General features: G+C 56.3%; 2 protein-coding genes across 2 annotated transcripts in view; both read left to right on the top strand.

The window, feature by feature from the left end:
• Window positions 1–3,750, top strand: part of PPP1R1B (protein phosphatase 1 regulatory inhibitor subunit 1B) — a 10,729-nt gene extending 6,979 nt beyond the window's left edge. Inside the window, exon 5 of the mRNA XM_035897956.1 lies at window positions 3,608–3,750. Within this exon, the coding sequence (XP_035753849.1) occupies window positions 3,608–3,750 (143 nt within the window). The remainder of the gene's footprint in view (window positions 1–3,607) is intronic.
• Window positions 75–18,373, top strand: part of STARD3 (StAR related lipid transfer domain containing 3) — a 19,236-nt gene continuing 937 nt past the window's right edge. Inside the window, exons 1-14 of the mRNA XM_009642553.2 lie at window positions 75–345; window positions 4,752–5,031; window positions 7,971–8,048; window positions 8,347–8,424; window positions 8,516–8,569; window positions 8,672–8,789; window positions 9,874–9,972; window positions 10,723–10,778; window positions 11,474–11,566; window positions 13,023–13,085; window positions 14,163–14,258; window positions 14,829–14,908; window positions 15,335–15,439; window positions 16,771–16,864. Coding sequence (XP_009640848.1) covers window positions 4,816–5,031; window positions 7,971–8,048; window positions 8,347–8,424; window positions 8,516–8,569; window positions 8,672–8,789; window positions 9,874–9,972; window positions 10,723–10,778; window positions 11,474–11,566; window positions 13,023–13,085; window positions 14,163–14,258; window positions 14,829–14,908; window positions 15,335–15,439; window positions 16,771–16,864 — 1,230 coding nt within the window. The 5' untranslated portion in view covers window positions 75–345; window positions 4,752–4,815. The remainder of the gene's footprint in view (window positions 346–4,751; window positions 5,032–7,970; window positions 8,049–8,346; window positions 8,425–8,515; window positions 8,570–8,671; window positions 8,790–9,873; window positions 9,973–10,722; window positions 10,779–11,473; window positions 11,567–13,022; window positions 13,086–14,162; window positions 14,259–14,828; window positions 14,909–15,334; window positions 15,440–16,770; window positions 16,865–18,373) is intronic.

Raw genomic sequence — 18,373 nt, 5'->3', positions numbered from 1 at the left:
CTGGGGGGGGGACACATGACAGGATGGGACACGAGCATGGAGCAGCGGTGGAGGCCCGGGCATCGGGAAGCGTTGTCCCTCCCTAATTGCAGTAACGAACCCGTTCCTCTCCAGGCATCAACCTCGGGGCGGTTTTACCAACGTGAGCGCAGGAAACCTCGCAGCCTCAGTGAGGAGGAGGAGGAGGAAGAGGAGGAACCTGCTCCTGCCTGAGGACGGGGCCACAGAGGGGCTGTCGGGGGGTCCTGGCCACTGCCGTCCCCTCAGTCCCTTGGGAAACGCTGAACGGCTCCATCTGGAATATCCTGCGGTGATCCCGGTGCCGGGGGCTGCCCTGCTTTGGAGGTTCGTGCTCGGGGTTGGCCTGTGCTATTACTGCCGACGCATCCCTGCTGCTTCGGGTCTGGGGTCTCCACAAAGACCCCCCACCCTCTGCCAGCCCTCAGAGACCCTTCTGTTGCCACCGTCGCGACAGAGTGAAGCCTCTCCCTGGCTGCAAACCTGGGCCATTCCAAGTGTTTAATGTCCCCCTCCGCGTCACCAAACCCTCCAGTGCCTCTGTGGGACCGGGTGAGACGTGGCTGGGGTTTTGGTCACAGGTTTCGGTCACGGCGCAAGGATGCCAGATGCTGCTGCGGGGTCCTGCAGTGCTCCTGGGGGCAGGAGCCCACCCAAATGTTCAGGCAGGCTGTGCCTTTCGCTGCCTTCTCAAACTGGGGGGGAAAGGGGGGGATGACACCCACTGTGGGGTCCCCAGGGGGGCAGGAGAGGTGCTGGACCCCAAGGGGGCTTTGGGCAACCACGTTGGCAAACACATTGCTGCCAAAGCGTTCAGAAAACTGTTGCAATGCTGCAAAGTGCTGAGGTGGGGGCTGCATGAGGTGGGGGTGTGGGCCCAGGGGGGCTGTGCCTCCATTTTTGGGTGTAGAGAAGGGGCAGCTGGGGGGAAGGAGCTCCCAACCTGTTTGTGAGGGGCCACGGGGATGGCTTTGTCTGCAGGGAGAGGCAGGATCTGGCTCTGGGGTTGGCTCAGCCCTTGGTGGGCAGCGGCTCAACTTGACCAACACGCAGGGCTGGGGGGGGATGCGGACGCTGCGGGGTTTCACAGGGCTTCTAGAGGTGCTGGCGGGCCGCTCCCCCGGCACCTTGGGCAGGAGGAAAAGAGCAGCTCGGAAAAGCGATGGCTGAATGCTGGGATGGTGAGCGTGGCTGAGCCTGGCACACCGGGCGTCAAGGAGCTGCCGTGCCAGGAGCGCGCTGCCTCTGGCTCTCCGGGGCACAGCTCCAGGGTGGAGGGATGGGAGCAAAGGGATTGCAAGTGAAAAGAGCCGGGGCTGTGCCGGCTCCGGGGAAACGCGCTGTTCATGGAGCCCTCTGAGTTTCCTCGTTTCTCTCTGTGGTGCTGGGCTCCCTGGGGGTCTGTGCCTGCACCTGGTGCATGCTTGGATGCTGAACTTGAGCAGCGGTGGCGCCCAGCCTTTTGAATGAGTGGCTGCTCATGGACAGACCAAAGCCACAGCCCTGATCCCCCTCATCACTCTGTTTTACCACGGCCGTTGCCTGTCAGCCCCCCCTGCTCTGCTTGCTGTCACTTGTGCCACCAGCGGTGCTGGCAGCCAACACGGAATGTGCTTTCTGAGTGTAGACACAGGCTTGGATTAGCCCTGGAAGGTGCCTTAGGGAAAGCTCGCTGCAGAGCTCCGCGCCGTGCCCTTGCTGCGGGATCACGGCAACATCTGGGGGTGCTCAAAAACCAAACAGCCTTAGCCCCATGGAGATCTGGCCATGAACATGATGGGGCCCGTCCAGTGGTTTGCTGAAGAAATTGGATCACCTCCTGGGTTTCTTGGAGTGAGGTTTAGTGTCAAATTTACTTTAATAGTGACCTTTTTGTTTTAAAGGCAAATCTCCCTGCTGGGAAACTCGGATGCATGTTAGGGTCTGGTAGAACACCTGCGGTTGGTGCCACTAAAGGGCCCAGTCCCTCTCATTCTCCGGGCGTTTTGCCTCCTGGCGCAGCGTTCGGTGCAAAGGCTGTAACTCTCAGAAGAGGTGACATGAGAATTAGCTGTTGAAGCCGTCATGTGAGCTGAGAAGACACATTAATAGGAAGTCGGGGGCGCGGGAGGAAAGGAGAAGCAATGTCACAAGATGGAAAGGCTTCTTACTGTAAGACGTGTCATTAACATGCAAACGCGTGCTAATGAGAAGCTTGTGATTTGAATCTAAAAGCTGAGAGTGGGGAGGGGGTGACACCAGAGCTTTGCAGGGGCTGCTCTGGCCTTTCCCAGGGCCGTGCTGTGGCCTTGGCGTGAGTCCTGGATCCATTTTGGTGCCCGGCATCTAGTTGGAGCCAGGCTGGGATGCCGGTGTTTTGCCGTGTGGGCCTCTGTGGCAGCGATTGCTGGGTATTGGTGCTTGGTGTTGTCTCAGGAATTCACCGTCCGCTTCTCCTCTGGGTTTGCTTCCTGCTGGGATTTGCGGAATCACTGCCAACGGTGGCATCGCCTCTCATCTCCGCAGCCCCCCTCGCCTCCTGCTTTATCCTCAAAACAGGAGGTGTCACCAAATCTTCCCTCAGAGTCTCGAGAGCCCCTCTCCCTTTTTTTTTTTTTTTTTTTTTTTCGAAAGCGGCTCGCAGCTCAGCAGCCGGTGCGGCGCGGGCTGCGGAGGATGTCTGAATGCATAATACAACACCGGGGCGCTCAATAATTTATCTGTCACCCAGAAAAAGGCACATTTAAACACGCTCAGATCCAGCCCCTGCTCTTTCTGCTCTGAGCTTTCTCCTGCCTGAGGGAGCAGCCCCAGTCCAGGGGGGGCTCATCTGGGCTTAAAATATTTCTGCAAAACCCTGCTCTGTCCCACAGTGCTCTGGAGGTAAAGCCCTCGTCGCTGATTCTCCTCCAGAAGTTGGTTATTGCCAGTTGGTTTGGGATGGGCGTGCTTCTAAAGCAGTGCTAAACCTTACCGGGAAGGCTGGGTTTTAGCAATGGGTGGGTTTAGGCAGGCTGAGCTGCATGAGGGCTTGCACCGGCTGCCACGCTCTACCACGTCCCTGCTCTCTGCTGTGTCCCTGGCACTGCAGCACAGCCCCAGCGCTGCCTCGGTGTCGGGGGAGCGGGGACGGCGAGTCTCGCAGGGTGATTTTAAAGCGCTGTGAAAGTTGCGGGGGGCTGCCTAAGTGCAAAGTGGTGTTTGAGGGAAGGAGGCGGTGACACCCCGCCGTAGAGGAAGAGGCAGCCCGTGCATGAGGTGATGTATTATTCAGCACTCACAGATGTCTTTAACTTTTCTCAGTTTGAGATGGGCCCCTCGCTCGGAGCAGCGAAGGGCCGTGGTCGTTGTGGCTGATCTGAAGTGACAAGTCTTCCAGCTCCTTCCGAAGTGCCTCTGAGAGAGACTAACGGGGACTTGACAGGAGTCCAGCTTTGTTCCCTTTCCAGCCCTGGTGCTCCCCAGGGGCTGGGACGCAGAAGCCGCTGGCGCAGGGACCCAAAATTGCCCCAAATCAGGCTGTGCTCAGCTCTTGGAGTTGCTCCAGCATCCGGTGGGGCTCAGCAGCAGCCCTAGCTTCGCCTGCCCTGTGGATTGCCCCTTCCCACAGGTCTGGGCGCAGTCTTGGGGCTTTTTCCACCAGACATTGCATGGCCGCAGCCTCCTGGTTTTTACGAGTGGGATCTGCTGCGGACAAACCCCACTTGGATCCAGGAGGATGCAGAACCACTGGGGCAGTGGCTAAGACAGTAAAAAAATCTGGTTTTTTGGAGGCAAAATATCCTTGAGCAGGAGTGTTTTGCAGAGGAGGAGTTCGTCGCTGTGTATTTGCTGTGGGTGACGCGGAGGTGGCAGAGCCGGGGACTGACAGATCCCTGGCCTGACCTGTTTTGGCATCCTCTTTCCTTGTTTGTCTCCGGCGTGTGCTTAGTTGCACGGTCCATTAACATAGTGGCCTCCTTGTGCGGTGCTGACGGAAAGGAAAAAATTTTAATACAATGGTTGGCACAGGCTGCGTGAAAACAGCCCTCAGACCTCAACACCTCGCTCACGCTGGGGATGTGTGCCCGGCACTGCCAGCCGCCGTGGCCAGGACAGAGCAGCGCTTTCCCCCGCTGCCTTCCTGCTGCTCCGCTTGGCCGGAGTTGGGAGTAAAACCCAGCGTCCCGCTCCTGAAGCGAGCAGGCTCCTCTCTCAGCCATGCGGGATGGGATCCGACGGGATAGGATCTGATGGGACGACTGATTCCCGAGGTTTTGCGGTTTGCCTGGTGCAAAATGTTGAGCCCCTGGGAGCTTTGCATCTGTCCCTGCAGAGGCGGCTGCTGTAGCTCAGGGTGGCTGCGGGATCCTGGGGGCTGCTCCCTTTCGGATCACGGGCCTCCGCGGAAACACCCTGAGGCCCCTTTTCCTGCTGCCGTGGCAGACCCCCCGCCCCCCACACTCCCCTGAGCCTTCCACAGCCAATTCCTCCTCCCCTGCAGTGAGCAAGAGGGAAGGAGGGTCCCTGTCTGTGCTGGTGAATGTGGGGTGCGAGGGTGAGACGGGGCAACCCTAGGGTGAGCCCTGGGTGTCTTTGCTTCCGAGAGGGAGGCTCTTTGGCAGCCCAAAAGCCAGTATTAAGCCTTTTCCCTCAGGAATTGTATAAAACAGGCAGGATCTGATTTGGTAATAGGAATATTTGCCTTCGGGGGGGGAGAGGAGAAGGGGTATCCGGAGACCTGAGGCCTGAGGGTCCCCTTCATGTCCCCACAGGTGATGCACTGACTTGGCAGATGCTGCCCCAATTGACGTAGGACCCAAGTCGCTTGGGCCAAGGATGAGCAAGCCGACAGACCTGCAGCACGACCTGGAACGAAGCCTCCCAGCCATAGCGTCCATCAGCACCTCGTTCTCCCAGAGCCAGGGCTTCTCCCCGTATTGCTACTTCTCTCCAGAGAAGAGGAAAGCCATCTCGGACGTGAGGAGGACCTTCTGCCTCTTTGTCACCTTCGACCTGCTCTTCATCTCCCTGTTGTGGATAATCGAATTGAATGTAAGTTGGGGGAAGCAAATCTGAGGAGCCGTTGCCCTTTTAAGCTGTGCTTTTTAAATTCAGTTCCCTCCGTATTAATTGCTCGGTTTCAGAAGTCTTGGGCCAAGTCTTTGTTTGTTCTTCCCAGCGCTCTGCTGATTTGTGCTGGCTGAGAAACTGCTGTGCAGTTAGTGTAAGCTAAAGTCCAGTTCATTTCCTTCAACCGGCCTCTGTTGTGGCTGTCCAGGGTCATTAATGCCGTTGTGTGTAGCACCCCATGTTGTAGTGTAACAAGATCTGGGGCCCATGGAATCGCCAGGTTGAGCAGTTGGCCAAATTTCTCTCCTGTTCCCCTTGCTTTAAGTGAAGCTGCTTGCTGTGTTTGCCAAGCAGCTGCCAGCTTTGCTGCAGTGTCTTGTTCTCAGAACATCAGAGGAGCGAGGTAGGACGTGCAGACCCTCCTCTCGCCCACCCAGCTGTTGGGCAAAGACAAAAAGGGCTTTGAGCTTTGGTCCCAACGTACTGCTACTGATCTCCGCTGCTGAAAGCCAGAGGTGCTGCTGCACCGCGCCGGGGGCAGGCGAAGGGGACTGCGAGCGTTGGGGTCCTCTCCGCAGCGCTGTCACACCCGTGCAGGCTGCTGTGTTTGCTCAGTGTCTCAACTGTTGTAATGACCAAGGAAATCCAGTTTACTTAACTCAGTCTCATCAGGTTCGCATTACTCCCTGGGCTGTGTTTTATTTATTTTATTTTTCCTGAACTGGTCCTGACTGGTTTCGGCTGTGCTGGCGGCGGGTTTCAGGTACTACATGTCCTCCCATGGAACAACCTGAGCAGGGAGGCAAGATGAACAGATAGACCCCAGCGCTTCTGCGTGCAGCCCTGCCGGTGTCTGGCCTTTATTTATCAGCACTGGATCCTGGGCTCACTTAGCGGCTCTTATCTCTGCCCTGTTGATCTCCTGCAGTGTCTGCACTTAACAGATTGTCTTGGCCAGCAGCTCCCTTGTCCTGGCCAGGCAGTGTCGAGAGCCTGAAGAGACCCCTACCCCCCCTGACTAGGAAAAAGCATCTCTCAGCCAGCATTCCAGCGATGCCGATGGTGTCCTGCACGCCCGGCTTGGACCCCAGCCTCCTGCTCTTGTCCCTGTTCTCTGGGCTCTCTGGAGAGGTGCTGTCTACAAATCAAATTATCCAGCCCCGGGGATATAATCTGCCAGCATGGTCACCAGGGTGATTGCGAGCGTAGGTCTTGCAGGTAGCCATTAATGAGTGACTAACTGCTGATATTTGGGCCCTGAGCTGAGATGCTGCATATTTAAAGCTATTAGGACAGCTTATTTGCCTAGTTATGGAGAGCAACGATTTTATATCATGACTAATGCTTTTTTTATCAAGCGGTTTCCTTTGCTGCAAGATAAGCTGAGCAAATTGGCCCTCGTTAAACGTCTGTTGCCTGCAAACTTTCATTCGGCGAGCTTGCTGCTCTCTGAGACAGAGAGATGCCTCAGACAGTTCTTCTTCCTTGTTCGTGGCAGTGGCCTGTATTTAAACTGGAAACACCTCCCAGAAATCATCATCCAAAGCTTTCCCTGCCTCTCGTTCCTCCTGCAGCATCTCATAGCGGAGTCCCGGTGTGGGGAAGAGGCTTTCGGTGGCAGCTCCGCAGAGCTGCCTGGCGCGAATCCTGGAGCCACAGATCAGACAAAGCGATAGTGCAGAACTGCTTTGCCCCCCTCTCCCTGAATATTAAGCACCAGCCCTGACCTAGAGGGACCGCTTCCCGATGGCTGCCTCTTCTGTCCTTGGACTGTCTGACAAGAGGGTGCCAGGACACCAGGCTGCCAAGAACTGGCCTGAGATCCACCAACTTGTTTCTCACAGATCATCAAACAGCTGTCAGCCTATACCCGCGTCCAGGCCAGCTGGGCTGCGTTCAAACCAATAGCCTAAAGGTGAAGCATTTGTTCCAGTTACCTGAGCCATCCGCTTCCTCATAAACAGCGATTCCAGGCTCCCGAGAACAGGATTTATGGTATCAAAAGTACCAGGGCTGTCGGGTCCCAGATTGTCTTGGGGTGAGGCAAGGGAGCTCTTCTGTGAGCTTTTTCCACGCTCCCATACAATATCCCAGAAAGCGGTTTTGCCTCTTTCAGATTTCCTTGCAGTCTGTGTCTGTGCACGTCCCTCGTCCTCCTCTCCTCCCTCTTCCCCTTTGCCAGTACGTTTGAACCTGCTGGTTGACTTCCTCCGTCAGATTTCCTGGAGGGCAGCTCAGCGCTGCTGTGAGCCGTGGGAAGCCAGCTGGCCTGGAAGAAAGGAGAGGGGACCCCCTCGGTGCTTTGCACAACGAGGACGATCGCAGCTTAAATTCCACCAGGTTGCTGAGTGACCCCTGAGAGCCCTCGCAGGGGAGAGGTTTTGATTGCCCAGCTGTGGGAGATGCTTTGTTACGGAAGGTGCTAGGGAAGTGATTTCCTGTGGTTTTTCATTTATTTTTTTTTTTTTTTTTAAATCACGACTCCTCCCGTACAGCTGAAGTCTGTCACCTGAAGCCACACACGGCAGCAGTGGGCATGAGTGGGAGGTGTTGTCCAACCAAGGGCTGTAGGCTGAGAGGGTTGTGATCCGGTGGCGCTGGATGTGCTGAGCCGAAGGAGCGGCTTTTCAGTGTTGGAAAGCCCCCACATCGAAGTGTTTAATGTACCTGCCTGCTGCTCCAGCTCTGGCTACCCGACTCGCGCTCCTCGGTGTGAAACCGAGGGTGAAATGGGCTGTTATATCCTCCCGTGGTCCTGCGTTGGCAGATGAGCCTGCGTCGTGCGTGCGGCAGGCATTTGTATGCCTGATGCATAACCTGACCTGGCGGTAACCTCCGGTCACCGCTTGGCCGGGTTCTTTCTACCATTAGTTTCTTATCAGTGCACTCAATAGCTTTCTGGTTTCCTGTCTCCCCTTCAGACCAAGGATGGCATTCAGAAGAACTTGGAGAATGAAATCATCGAGTATAATTTTAAGACCTCTTTCTTTGATATATTTGTGAGTATCCCCGACTGCTGCAGCTGAGGAAACAGCTTTGGAGCTAGGGGTAGCGTGGCTGAAGGCTGGGCAGGGAGGGTCTGCATGCTGGGGGGTGGGGGGCGCTGGGGTCTCCCCGCAGCCTTGCCCCTCACCTGGCTCAGTGAAATTGGGCAGGTTGCAGCCCGTCCTGTCGTAGCCTTGACCCCATCTGTCCAGGCGGTGAGGTCCTCGGGAGCTGGCCTGTCTCTGTGTCCTCCCAGCACCTGGCAAAGGGACAAGGGCAGTGACCGGTGTTGATGGCTTTTTGTTTTTAAAGGTCTTGGCTTTCTTTCGGTTTTTTGTGTTGCTGCTGGCCTATGCGATCGTCAGGCTGCGCCACTGGTGGGTCATAGCGGTAAGAAGGCAATTTTTGCTTTCCTGTTTTGAGTTTTCTCTCTACGCCTGCAGTTCGCAGGGATCTGAGATACGTAAATTTATTTTTTCAGGTCACTACATTGGTATCCAGTGCCTTCCTGATTGTGAAGGTCATCCTCTCCGAGGTTGGTTTCCTTGGGCTCACAGGGGATTGCTTTGTGATTACTTGATGCTGCTGTTTTCCCGTTTGTGTAAACTCCCTGTGGTTTCTGCTTTCTTCCACACAGCTTCTAACCAAAGGGGCTTTCGGCTATTTACTTCCCATCGTCTCCTTTGTCATTGCTTGGCTAGAGACTTGGTTCCTGGATTTTAAAGTCCTAACTCAGGAAGCAGAAGAGGAACGATGTGAGTATTTTGCTCCTCTCTGGTAGGAATTGGCAAATGAGACTACCAGGCCTGGGGTTTCTGCTGCTTTGGCAGCACCTTGACAGATCTGACATTTATGGAGAAGTGATCTCCAGGCTGGCTGCGACGGTAAGTGCCTGACTCAATTCTGTTATGGTATATAAGCCCCTTCAGGGGGAGAAAATACCAGATTATAAAAAGCATCTTTTAATTGAGTGGAGAAAAACGTGCCAAATTCCCCAATGTCTGGATCCTGAAGCCAGACACGTTGGAAACAGAGCTCACCTCCGCATCGGAGAAAATGTTTTGAAACAGTGGGACAAATGCCAGGCGGACTGCTGGACTCTCCGTCTCTGGATATCTGTCTTCAGATCTGGGCTGGAGACCTTTCAGAGAGGATTGCTTCAGTTACAGACACGTTGCAGGGGCGTGGTGTGAGTTACGGTGCGTGAAATTTTACAGCCTCTGGTCGCTGGGGTCAGACTAAATGGAGATCGAGTCTGACCTAATCCTTTACAAATTACCCCGCTGGGCACCTGTAACTTCCAGGGGTCCTTCTAGGGAGCGGTTGCTTGGCCTGGACTGGCACGGCTGCCCATTACTAAAGGAGCAAAAGGAGTTTGTCGCTCTCCCAGGCTTAACTGACGAAGGAGGACTGGGAAATGGCACGTAAACGAAGGAGTATTTGTCAAGCGGGGCTTGATCAGAAAGGCACTGACTGACTGGAAAACACCAGAGGATGTTTGGGTCTTGCAAGGAGGCTTTAAGATGAAAAATGATCAAGTGTTTAATGCCTCTATTGGATTAGGCTCAGGTTCCAAATTGCTTCCAGGGGAAGCTTTTATTTAATTAGATGTTTAATCGCCTTTGGATTTGACAGGCAAAAGAGCCCATTGATCTCCATGCAGATAAAATGTCTCAAACAAAAGATGAGGCAATAGGAGCTGAAAAGCTTGTGGGCTGGCTGGTGCGAAAGGACCGGCTGTATCTGGGAGGGTGGTTGAGGAGGGGTGGGGGCCCCAGGACCCCTTGGTGTTGAAGCGCTGAATGCTGTGTGTGTAAAACCTCCTGCTTTGGTTCGCAGGGTACCTGGCAGCCCAGGCTGCAGCCTCTCGCGGCCCCCTGCTCTACCCCAGAGCCCTTTCTGAGGGGCAGTTCTACTCCCCACCGGAGTCCTTCGCAGGTAAGACGTAAGACATGCTCTCCTCCCCTTCTGCCGTCACCTCGCAGGCAGCTGAGCTGCCTCATTTCCCGAGCTTGTTCCCCTCGGGGCATTCCTCCTGGGTCTCCTCACTTCTATAATCGCCTCCTCCCCGTGCTCTGTCTCGTTATCCCAGCCCTTGGCAGCGGTGGGTGGCAGCGCCTCCAAGAACTGACACTGCAAAACAGGCTCCCCACTCCTCGCCCTGTGCCTGGGCAGGGGAGGCATGGCCGTGCTGCCTCTGTGCCATCTGCGGGGCTCAGCCCCGTGCCCCTGGCTTCAGCTCTGTGGGAAACCGGAGCCTTTTGTGGTCTTGGGGTTAGATGCTTTTAGCTTGTGGCTAAAGTACTGCCTTGGGATGAGGGCTTGGGGGTGAGTTGCCACAAGCAGGTGATGAGGATAAGAGCTGGCAGCACGCCACTGCCCTGTGACACTGCCTCGTGCTGGCTCCGGAGACCTCCCGTGCTTGGGAGCGAGGAGATGTCAAGCTGGAGCAGTTGTCTCGGTGTAGCTGACACCCGTGTGCAGCCTTTCGGGGAGCAGAGCAGCGCCTGCAAGCTGGCTGCAGAGCAGAAGCGCCTGGGGAGACAGGGCCTGGGCTGTGTCGGGGTTCTCCCCGCTGACAGCCCTTCCTGTCGGATAGGGCCCGGGGATCGGACACTGTCTGTCCAAGGGAGATTGTACAAACGGGGTCTTCATCAACAGTGTGTTAATTGTGTGCTTCCCCACTAGGGTCGGACAACGAGTCGGATGAGGAAGGTGCGGGGAGGAAGGTGTTGACAGCTCAGGTAAAGAGAGGCAGCGTGGCCTGAGGCCGGCTATCCCTGCCCATAGGCCTCCCAGGCTGTTCCCCGTGTGCCCCGGGACCGGTGGCATCGTGGCTGGGGCGGGAGGGGGCCCTCTGGGTAACACCCGCCATTAACCCGCTCCCCAGGGCCGCCTGCTCTCCCCTGCAGCATCCCACAGAGATGTGGCTCTGGCTCTGCCTCCCGCCTGTCCCCCTCTCCCCTTCCCTCGTCAGTCCCTGGTTTGGCGGCTGCATACCAAGGAGGGCATTGCCTCAACCATCCCCACCGAACTGTGGCTCGTGAGGCGGTCCTTCGCCTCCCCAAAGCCTGGCTGGGCACAGGCTGCTTTGTGCTCTTTTCCAAGCGGTTCTGCCACCATTCAGCCCCAGTTTTGGCACCTCCACAGAAGGAAGCTCTGGGCATCTCATAGCCCTTTGCCTGCTGGAAACCCTTACGCTGAGGCGGGAGACTCGCTGGTAGACGCAGCTGGTGTGTGGATAGAAGCCAGGGCGGGGAGCGTGACTTTGAGCTCCAAAATGAGGCCTCTGTGACCCAAATTAAGAGATTTCTGTGGTGCGGTGATGGGAGATATCCCCTTTCCCTCTGCCAGCCCTGGGAGGGGGGGTAGCAAGCCTTGCACGCGCACTTTGGGCTTTCCGCAAACCCAGCTAATGAAATGTTCTCTTTTCTCCTAGGAGAAAGAATATGTCCGACAAGGCAAAGACGCAATGGAGGTTGTGGACCAAATCCTCGCCCAGGAGGAGAACTGGAAGTTCGAGAAAAACAATGCAAGTGTCCCCCCCCCTGCCCCACCTGCCGGGCAGCGCTGCCGGCAGAAAGCACGGATGGCTTAGCAAAAACGGGAGGACAAATGAGGCTTTTGAAACCTCCTTGCGACATGAAAAATTAACAAGCGTTACAATTACCTGATTGAATTAGGAATCTATTCCAGTTCAGTTAAATGTAAAATCCCCTCTTATTTAATTAGACGTTTAATTGCCTTCCTGTTTGACAGGAGAGAGCCCATCACTCCTCCCTCTAGACGGCAGGCGGGCAGGGGCGGACAGCTCACCTTTGGTAGGCGTTGGGATGCGGAGCCGTGGCTGCCGGTGTGGGGAGGAACGGGGGCGTGCTGGCCCTGCGGCGGGGCGGGAGGGCCCCGTCGCTGCAGCTTCTGCCCTTGCTCCACAGCAAGGAGCCTTTGAGTGTCCTGGGGAGACCAAGCCAAGCTGGGGTCTGGCCTTTCTGGCCCACGTGAGAGCAGGAGAGTGTGGGGAACAGACTGTTCCTCCCACCCCCCAAAGCTATTTGTGTCCCCCCTTCTCCGGGACAGAGACCTTGTGGGTGCTGGAGTGTAAATTGGGGCCCTCTCTCTGCCGTACATCCTTCCCCTGTGGCTTTGCCAAAGGGGTCTGCACGTCCCACCTCTTCCTTTGGGCAGCACGGAGGCGCACAGAGCAAAGCAGGCCCTACCCTGCCTGTTTCCTCACCATTCCCTGAGCCACAATAGAGCTTGAGGGGGTACCTAGAGCTCCTTTCACTCCCCAAAGGGTGGAGAGAAAGGGGCAGTGTCTCTGCCCCCTAAACCCAACCTTGTTTTCTGCTTGTGGGCTCGCAACACGATTGGGGTGAGAGTCCTGCAAACTGCAGTCTCATCTGGTGTTTAAAATTCCCCTGTCAAGTGATCCATTGTCTGATGCCAAACTAGCTGGGCAGATTGTTTTCTTTATCCAAAGGGGGACGGATTTAAATAGACTAATCAGAGTTTAACACGGGGCTAATGATGAAAGGTTATCATCTGTCCAGCCCTAACCCCTCCAGGGAGTCTCTTCTCAGATGTAGGTAACAACAGCAGTGTTGGCAAACTAACCCCTTTCTCTTACCCTGGTGTTGGTAGCTTGCTACAAAGAGAATTTGACCTTGACGTGGGGTTTGCAGGCTGACGTGGGGTGGATTCTTTTTCTGTCTCATCACGGCTGCTGCTCTGGATATTGTTTTGTTTATGGAAATTTCTGCACGTGCATCTGAAATGTGCTCGGTGCCCTTCCCGTGCTGGGGTTGCTGCCTGCTGTTGAGGGGGGGGACGGGACAGGGGACATTTTAGGGCTGGAGAGGGTCCTTCGGAATGACGGGCGAGGCAGGCCGGCTCCTGCAGCCGCAGCGTTTGCAGACTAGCAGGCTTTACCCCAGATAGAAGCGATTTGTTTTGCTAACCCAAACGTCACTTTCTTATTTCTTGCACAGGACTTTGGTGACGTCGTTTACACTTTTGAAATACCTTTCCACGGCAAGACCTTTATTTTAAAGGTAAGAACCTTCCTGGATTGCTTCCTTAGTCTGTGTGGTACAGGCAAAGAGCCCCGCTGCCCTGCTTGGAGCCCCGGCTCAGCTTTCACACTCTCTCCTGGCCCTGGCAGGCCAGGTCAGGCTGCAAAGCACACTCTCTTTGCTTGAGACAGATGAACCGCACTGCACGCTCTAGGGAATCTCTCCAGGAAAGCCCCTTGGCTGGCAGACAAACTCCCCAGCAAATATGCTGGGCCCCAGTCTCTGCTGGTAGAAGTGGGAGCAGGTGACTGCAAGACTTGCTTCCAACCCCAGCATCTAGGACTAATCTGACCAAGGAGGCTAATTGCAACTAATTGCCAGCAAGACCAGGGCTGAGCGTGCGTCTGCTGCCGCCTGGCATTGAGAAGAGCTGCTCAGAAGTGCCTTGCTCTGTGCCCTCTCGCTGGAGTGGCTTGGCTGTAAACCACGTTTTAATGAAGCATTGGTGCTGCGGTGGCTTTTCTTTGTTCCAGTGCATATGTTGCCTTGCTGGCAGGACCTGCCAATGGAGCAGCTCTGTATTCGCGAGAAAAAGCTGGATGGTCCCACTTTACTGCATTAACCATTTGCCTCCAAAGATCCCCTGTCCCACGGGGACCTGGAGAAATGAATGTTGTCTGTGCTGGAGCTCAGAACAGCTTTTCAGCAACTTCCCGAAGCAATCGGGCACGCGGCAGAACTGCCGATAAAGTGGGGCGAGGGTGGAAGAGGAGCCAAGCCTAAGTCAGCCCTGAGGTCTGTCTGTCTCGCCGTGTTGCAGACTGACAGACGCTTGCCCTCTCTTACACCAGCCCAGACCTCAGCAGGCAGCAGTTCAACGGCTGCTGAAACCCGAGGTCTGGTCTGTCCTCGCTGACTGCACGTGTGCCCTCCAGGCCCCGGGGAGCAAGAGTGCTGTGGCAGAGGGGCGACAGCCTTGGCTTGAGCCAGCCCAGCCTCGCCGCTCCCCTCCTCGTATTATCCCAGTTGTTGTTTGTGATCTGCCCTGCGTTCCTTAAAAATAATCTTAGCAAAGTGGAGCGGGGGACCGGCTAACTGCTCTGGCTCTGTCCTCAGGCTTTCCTGCAGTGCTCTGCTGAAACAGTTTACCAGGAGGTTATTCTCCAGCCTGAGAAGATGATCCTGTGGAACAGAACAGTGGCAGCTTGCCAGGTGAGCGTGCCGGACAAAGATGGCTTAATCACAGGAGCTCCTTGGAGCGGAGAGTTGGAGCTTCCCAGTCCAACACCGGCTGTCGGCGGTGCCCAGGCCCTACTGGAGCTTAGCTGGATCCGAGTCACTGAGGCGTTAAATCTCCGCCGCTCATCCGTACGATCCGAATGCTCTGCGGTAGCCAGCTGCATGCGTGTGCCTATCCAAAAGCCCATGAGGTGGGCAGGGAGATGGGCCAGCGGCTGAGCCAAGCCTGCTTTTGCTTGCTAGGGTTTGGGCGTTTTGTGCTGTTGGTGTGGCAGGGATCTGGAGGCAATGCCTGTGGCCCCCCCAGTCCCCCAAAAGGCAGAGGGACCAGTCCCAGGGCAGGAGACAAACACTGTGCACACACTGCCAAAGAGTTCGTCCCCCTCAGCCTCAGATCAGCTGCTAAAGACACCCTGGTTGCTTTGAATCCTGCTGCTGTTTTAGGGGGGGGTCCGTATCACCTAGCTGTTGGCACGTGCAGACCTGCAGGGACAGTCTGAGGAAATCTCTCTCCTTTTTTTTGTTCCCCACCACCACCCCCAGATCTTGCAGCGGGTTGAAGACAACACGATCGTCTCATACGACGTGGCAGCTGGGGCCGCAGGCGGTGTTGTTTCCCCAAGGTCAGTTTATTCCGCTGTTTCTTTTGTACTGAGCCCCTAAACACCCTCCTAAAACACAGAGAGAAGCGTCTGCCCGTGGTGAGAGCGCTCTGCCCCAGCTCTGCCGCTCTTTGCTGGCTGGGAGCTCCCAGCATCGACGAGGCAGGGGCGGGGGGGGGGGGGTGGAAACGAGGCAGGGCTGGCTGGCTGTGCTAGTAATGCTCCCAAAGGCAAGGAGCCCCTGAATTCTCCTCCAGACGTTTCTGGCAGGAGTCTCAGAACTCAAAATCTGTTTCAGTCCGTCGGTCTCCCTGATAAGAGTGCTGCGCTGTGCTTTTGTCTGTGTGTTGACATACCTCTGCCGCGGCCTTTCCCAGCAGTCCGGCGAGCGGGATCTGCTCCTTCAAAGTCCTGTTTTAAAGCAGTCGGCGCCCTTTCTTTGCTTAGGGATTTCGTGAACGTGCGCCGGATCGAGAGGAGAAGAGACAGGTACATTTCCTCAGGGATGTCGACCACGCACAGCCTGAAGCCTCCGCTCTCCAAGTATGTCAGGTAAGAGGCAGGGTCTGGTTTTTTAGCTGCTATCTGACACGACGCACTTTGCTAAAGCTTAGGGCAAAGAGCCACTTAAAATGAAAACCCTGCTGTCTTTCTGGCAGCATTTGCAGGAAGCTAATCTATTTGTGGAACTAGACCTTGCTTCCCTTGTTCTTCCTCCTTTGTTAAAGAAAACTCTCTGTGCTCTTCAGCGTTGCTCGGGCGTTTCCCAGCTCACCGCTCAGGGGAGTGGAGGTGCTGACCAGTAACAGCACAAACCCCAACCCAGTCTGCATCCTGTTTATGTAACAGTTAATTCCCAATCAGGGCCAGCTGCCATTTCTGAGGGGCAGTAAACAGCTGACTCGGAGCCTCTCGGATGCCTTTTGCTTCTTGTAAGCCCGTCACTTACTGACTTTAAAGGCTGCGGACACTGAGAGATGGTCCCCTGGGTGAAACAAGCTGCGTCAGGATGGACTGGCTCCCAAAGTGTTGGCAGGTCTTTGGCCTCTCCCCTTCCGAAGGCACAGCTTCGCCCGGCTGGTGATGGATCTCGGCGGGGTTGGTCTCATCAAACAAGGACTCCTTGTTACTGTCTGCTCCAGTGCCTGGGGCCCAGCTGTGCCACTTCGCGCACTGACTTTGTTTTTCCTAATAATCTGGTTAAAGTAATTGACATTTTAACTCGGAGCCGTTATAGCTGCCTCAGTCTATTTAAGAGCTGGGGACTTCAGGGCCTAGAAACATCTTTTTACAAACGCATGGAGCAAAAATAGCGTGTTCCTGAACAGGGAAGGGAAATCTCTATTTGGGCTGCGTGTGTGAGCGCAGCCCTTGTCTCCGAGATGGATCAGATGGTGCGAGGAAGGATCTGGGGGCTGTAGTGACAAGGCTCCCCGTGCCGAGCCTGTCCTGACTGCACAGGGTTTCCCTGGCCGCTTGGCTTTCCTGGGACATCTTGTTTGCACCCATTTTCACAGGGTTGTGCCTCGGAAACCTCCCCACAGTGAGGAACCGGGCTTGGCTGGGCTGGCATGGTCCGGAGGCAGAGGCTGCTTCTCAGCCCGCAGCCCTGCGGCAACCCTGGCACCACCGCTGCCAAGGCACCTGTGGGAAACCTGCCTGGCCGTGTTCGCTCCTGCGCCTGCAGCCAAAGCAGACACCTCCCCGGGCACTCTGCGCATCTGCTCTTGCCCCGCTGGGCTCCAGTCCTCGCTGCCAGGCGGAGGGGGAGGCCGCTGCTGCTGCAGGAGCTAGCGCAGGATCGGTGTGGTGCACCCCAGGGTGTTGGAGAATGGCTTTTCGTCTGGCCCCAGCTCTGACTCTGCGCTCTCGGTTCCCCACAGGGGTGAGAACGGACCCGGAGGATTCATCGTACTGAAATGTCCCAGCAACCCCAGGGTTTGCACGTTCATCTGGATTCTCAACACGGACCTGAAGGTAAAACCATTTCTCCGCTGATGCACGAGCGCTGTGGCCGTATCCTGTCCCCCGCGGAGCTCGCCAGCAGGCTCCGACATCCCCTGCGTGGCGCAGGCTGCGTGCTGAGGACCTGCTCTCTGCTCCCAGCCGAGCAGCGTGGGGCTGCAGTCCTGCTGGCCGCTTCGGAAAGCGGCTCGTTATCAAAGGCTGCCCTAAAGGGACTCGAGTTTTGCTGGTGGAGGTTGAACGCTACCTGAAAATCCCCCTCTTTCCCGCTGAAGCTGCCCCAGTGTGAGGTGGAGGAGCTCTCCCTTACCTCTTTCTTTCCACAGGCATCGGCAGAATCATCTGTCGTCTTCGGCTCGGGCGGAATTTTTTTTTTTTTTTTTTTTTTTTTTTTTTTTTTTTTATCCTCTTTGGGGACCGAAAATACCGGGGCATGTGAATCGCTCGCCCTGCTCCCAGACACCCTGGTACAAACACGGCCGACCCTGGAGCGCATGGGGCTGTGTCCGCAGCCGGGGAAAGGCGCTTTGGCCGTAGGAGATGACCCAGATCCAGAGCTATTTGCGGAGCTGCATGTCGAGTCCTTGCTGGTGGCCCAGACAAAAGGCAGCGCACGAAAGGAGCCGGGGTCGGGCGGATGGGGGGAGCGGAGCTGGCCCGTTTTCTTCCTCCGCTGAAGGTTGACGTGGTAACGGCGCTGCAGCAGCGAGCACAAAGGCTCCATTCATCAGCGCTCTGCTGCAAAGCTGCGCGGCCCCCTCCCCTCCCACGTCCCTCCCTCCCTCCCCGCAAAGTAGATCAGCTCTTGTGAAACGCTTTGGAAAGGATTTGCAGCAGCGTTTCGCCGGGGCAGCAAAAGTCGGGGCAGAACGGAGCACGGCCTCCTGCCCCTTCACGCTGGAGACGCGTTCCCTTGCGCAGATCTGGCTCCGCTGCCTCTTCCGCCCCTCCCGTAATGCGTGGGTTTGGGGGGATAATGAACCCGCTTGCTTGTGCAAGATGGGGCTCAGAAAGGAAAAACGTTCCCTGTGCTTCCCGGGCCGGACAGCACTCGCCCACTGCCTGCCTCCGCTGCTGGAAGAAAATGCCGTAGCGGACGAGCTATTAATAACCTGTCAACTGCTTCCACCATCTTCCTGAAGGGCTCTGCTGGTGCCCAGACCCCTCTTCTCTGCTGTCTTGCTATTTCCTTTGGCCCTGAAGAAGTATTTATAGCACATGGCTCATCCCTTCCTGCAGCGAAGGGTGAGAATTACACAGGGGTGTGTGTGTGTTTTTGTCCGTGACGGAGCTCATTTCAGGGAGGTGCCTGAAATGGCCCCTGGACCAAGGCTCTCGCAATCTCTGTGCCCCCATGTCGCAGGGAAAACCTGCTCCAGGGGAAGGTCGCTGCCTTCTGCCCTGCTCAAACATCCTGATCCAAGGAGGGGGTGTCCTCCTGTGACTACCCGACCCCCCAGGATAGTCAGCCCAGGACCCCCCTCTCCACCCTGGGACCCTGCGGAAGCTCCCAGAGCTGCT

The sequence above is a fragment of the Egretta garzetta genome, unplaced genomic scaffold (genome assembly GCF_000687185.1).
Source record: "Egretta garzetta isolate BGI_Z169 unplaced genomic scaffold, ASM68718v1 scaffold867, whole genome shotgun sequence".
Lineage (NCBI taxonomy): Eukaryota > Metazoa > Chordata > Aves > Pelecaniformes > Ardeidae > Egretta > Egretta garzetta.
The sequence above is the reverse complement of the archived record's forward strand: the minus strand, read 5'-3'. Positions and strand labels throughout refer to the sequence as shown.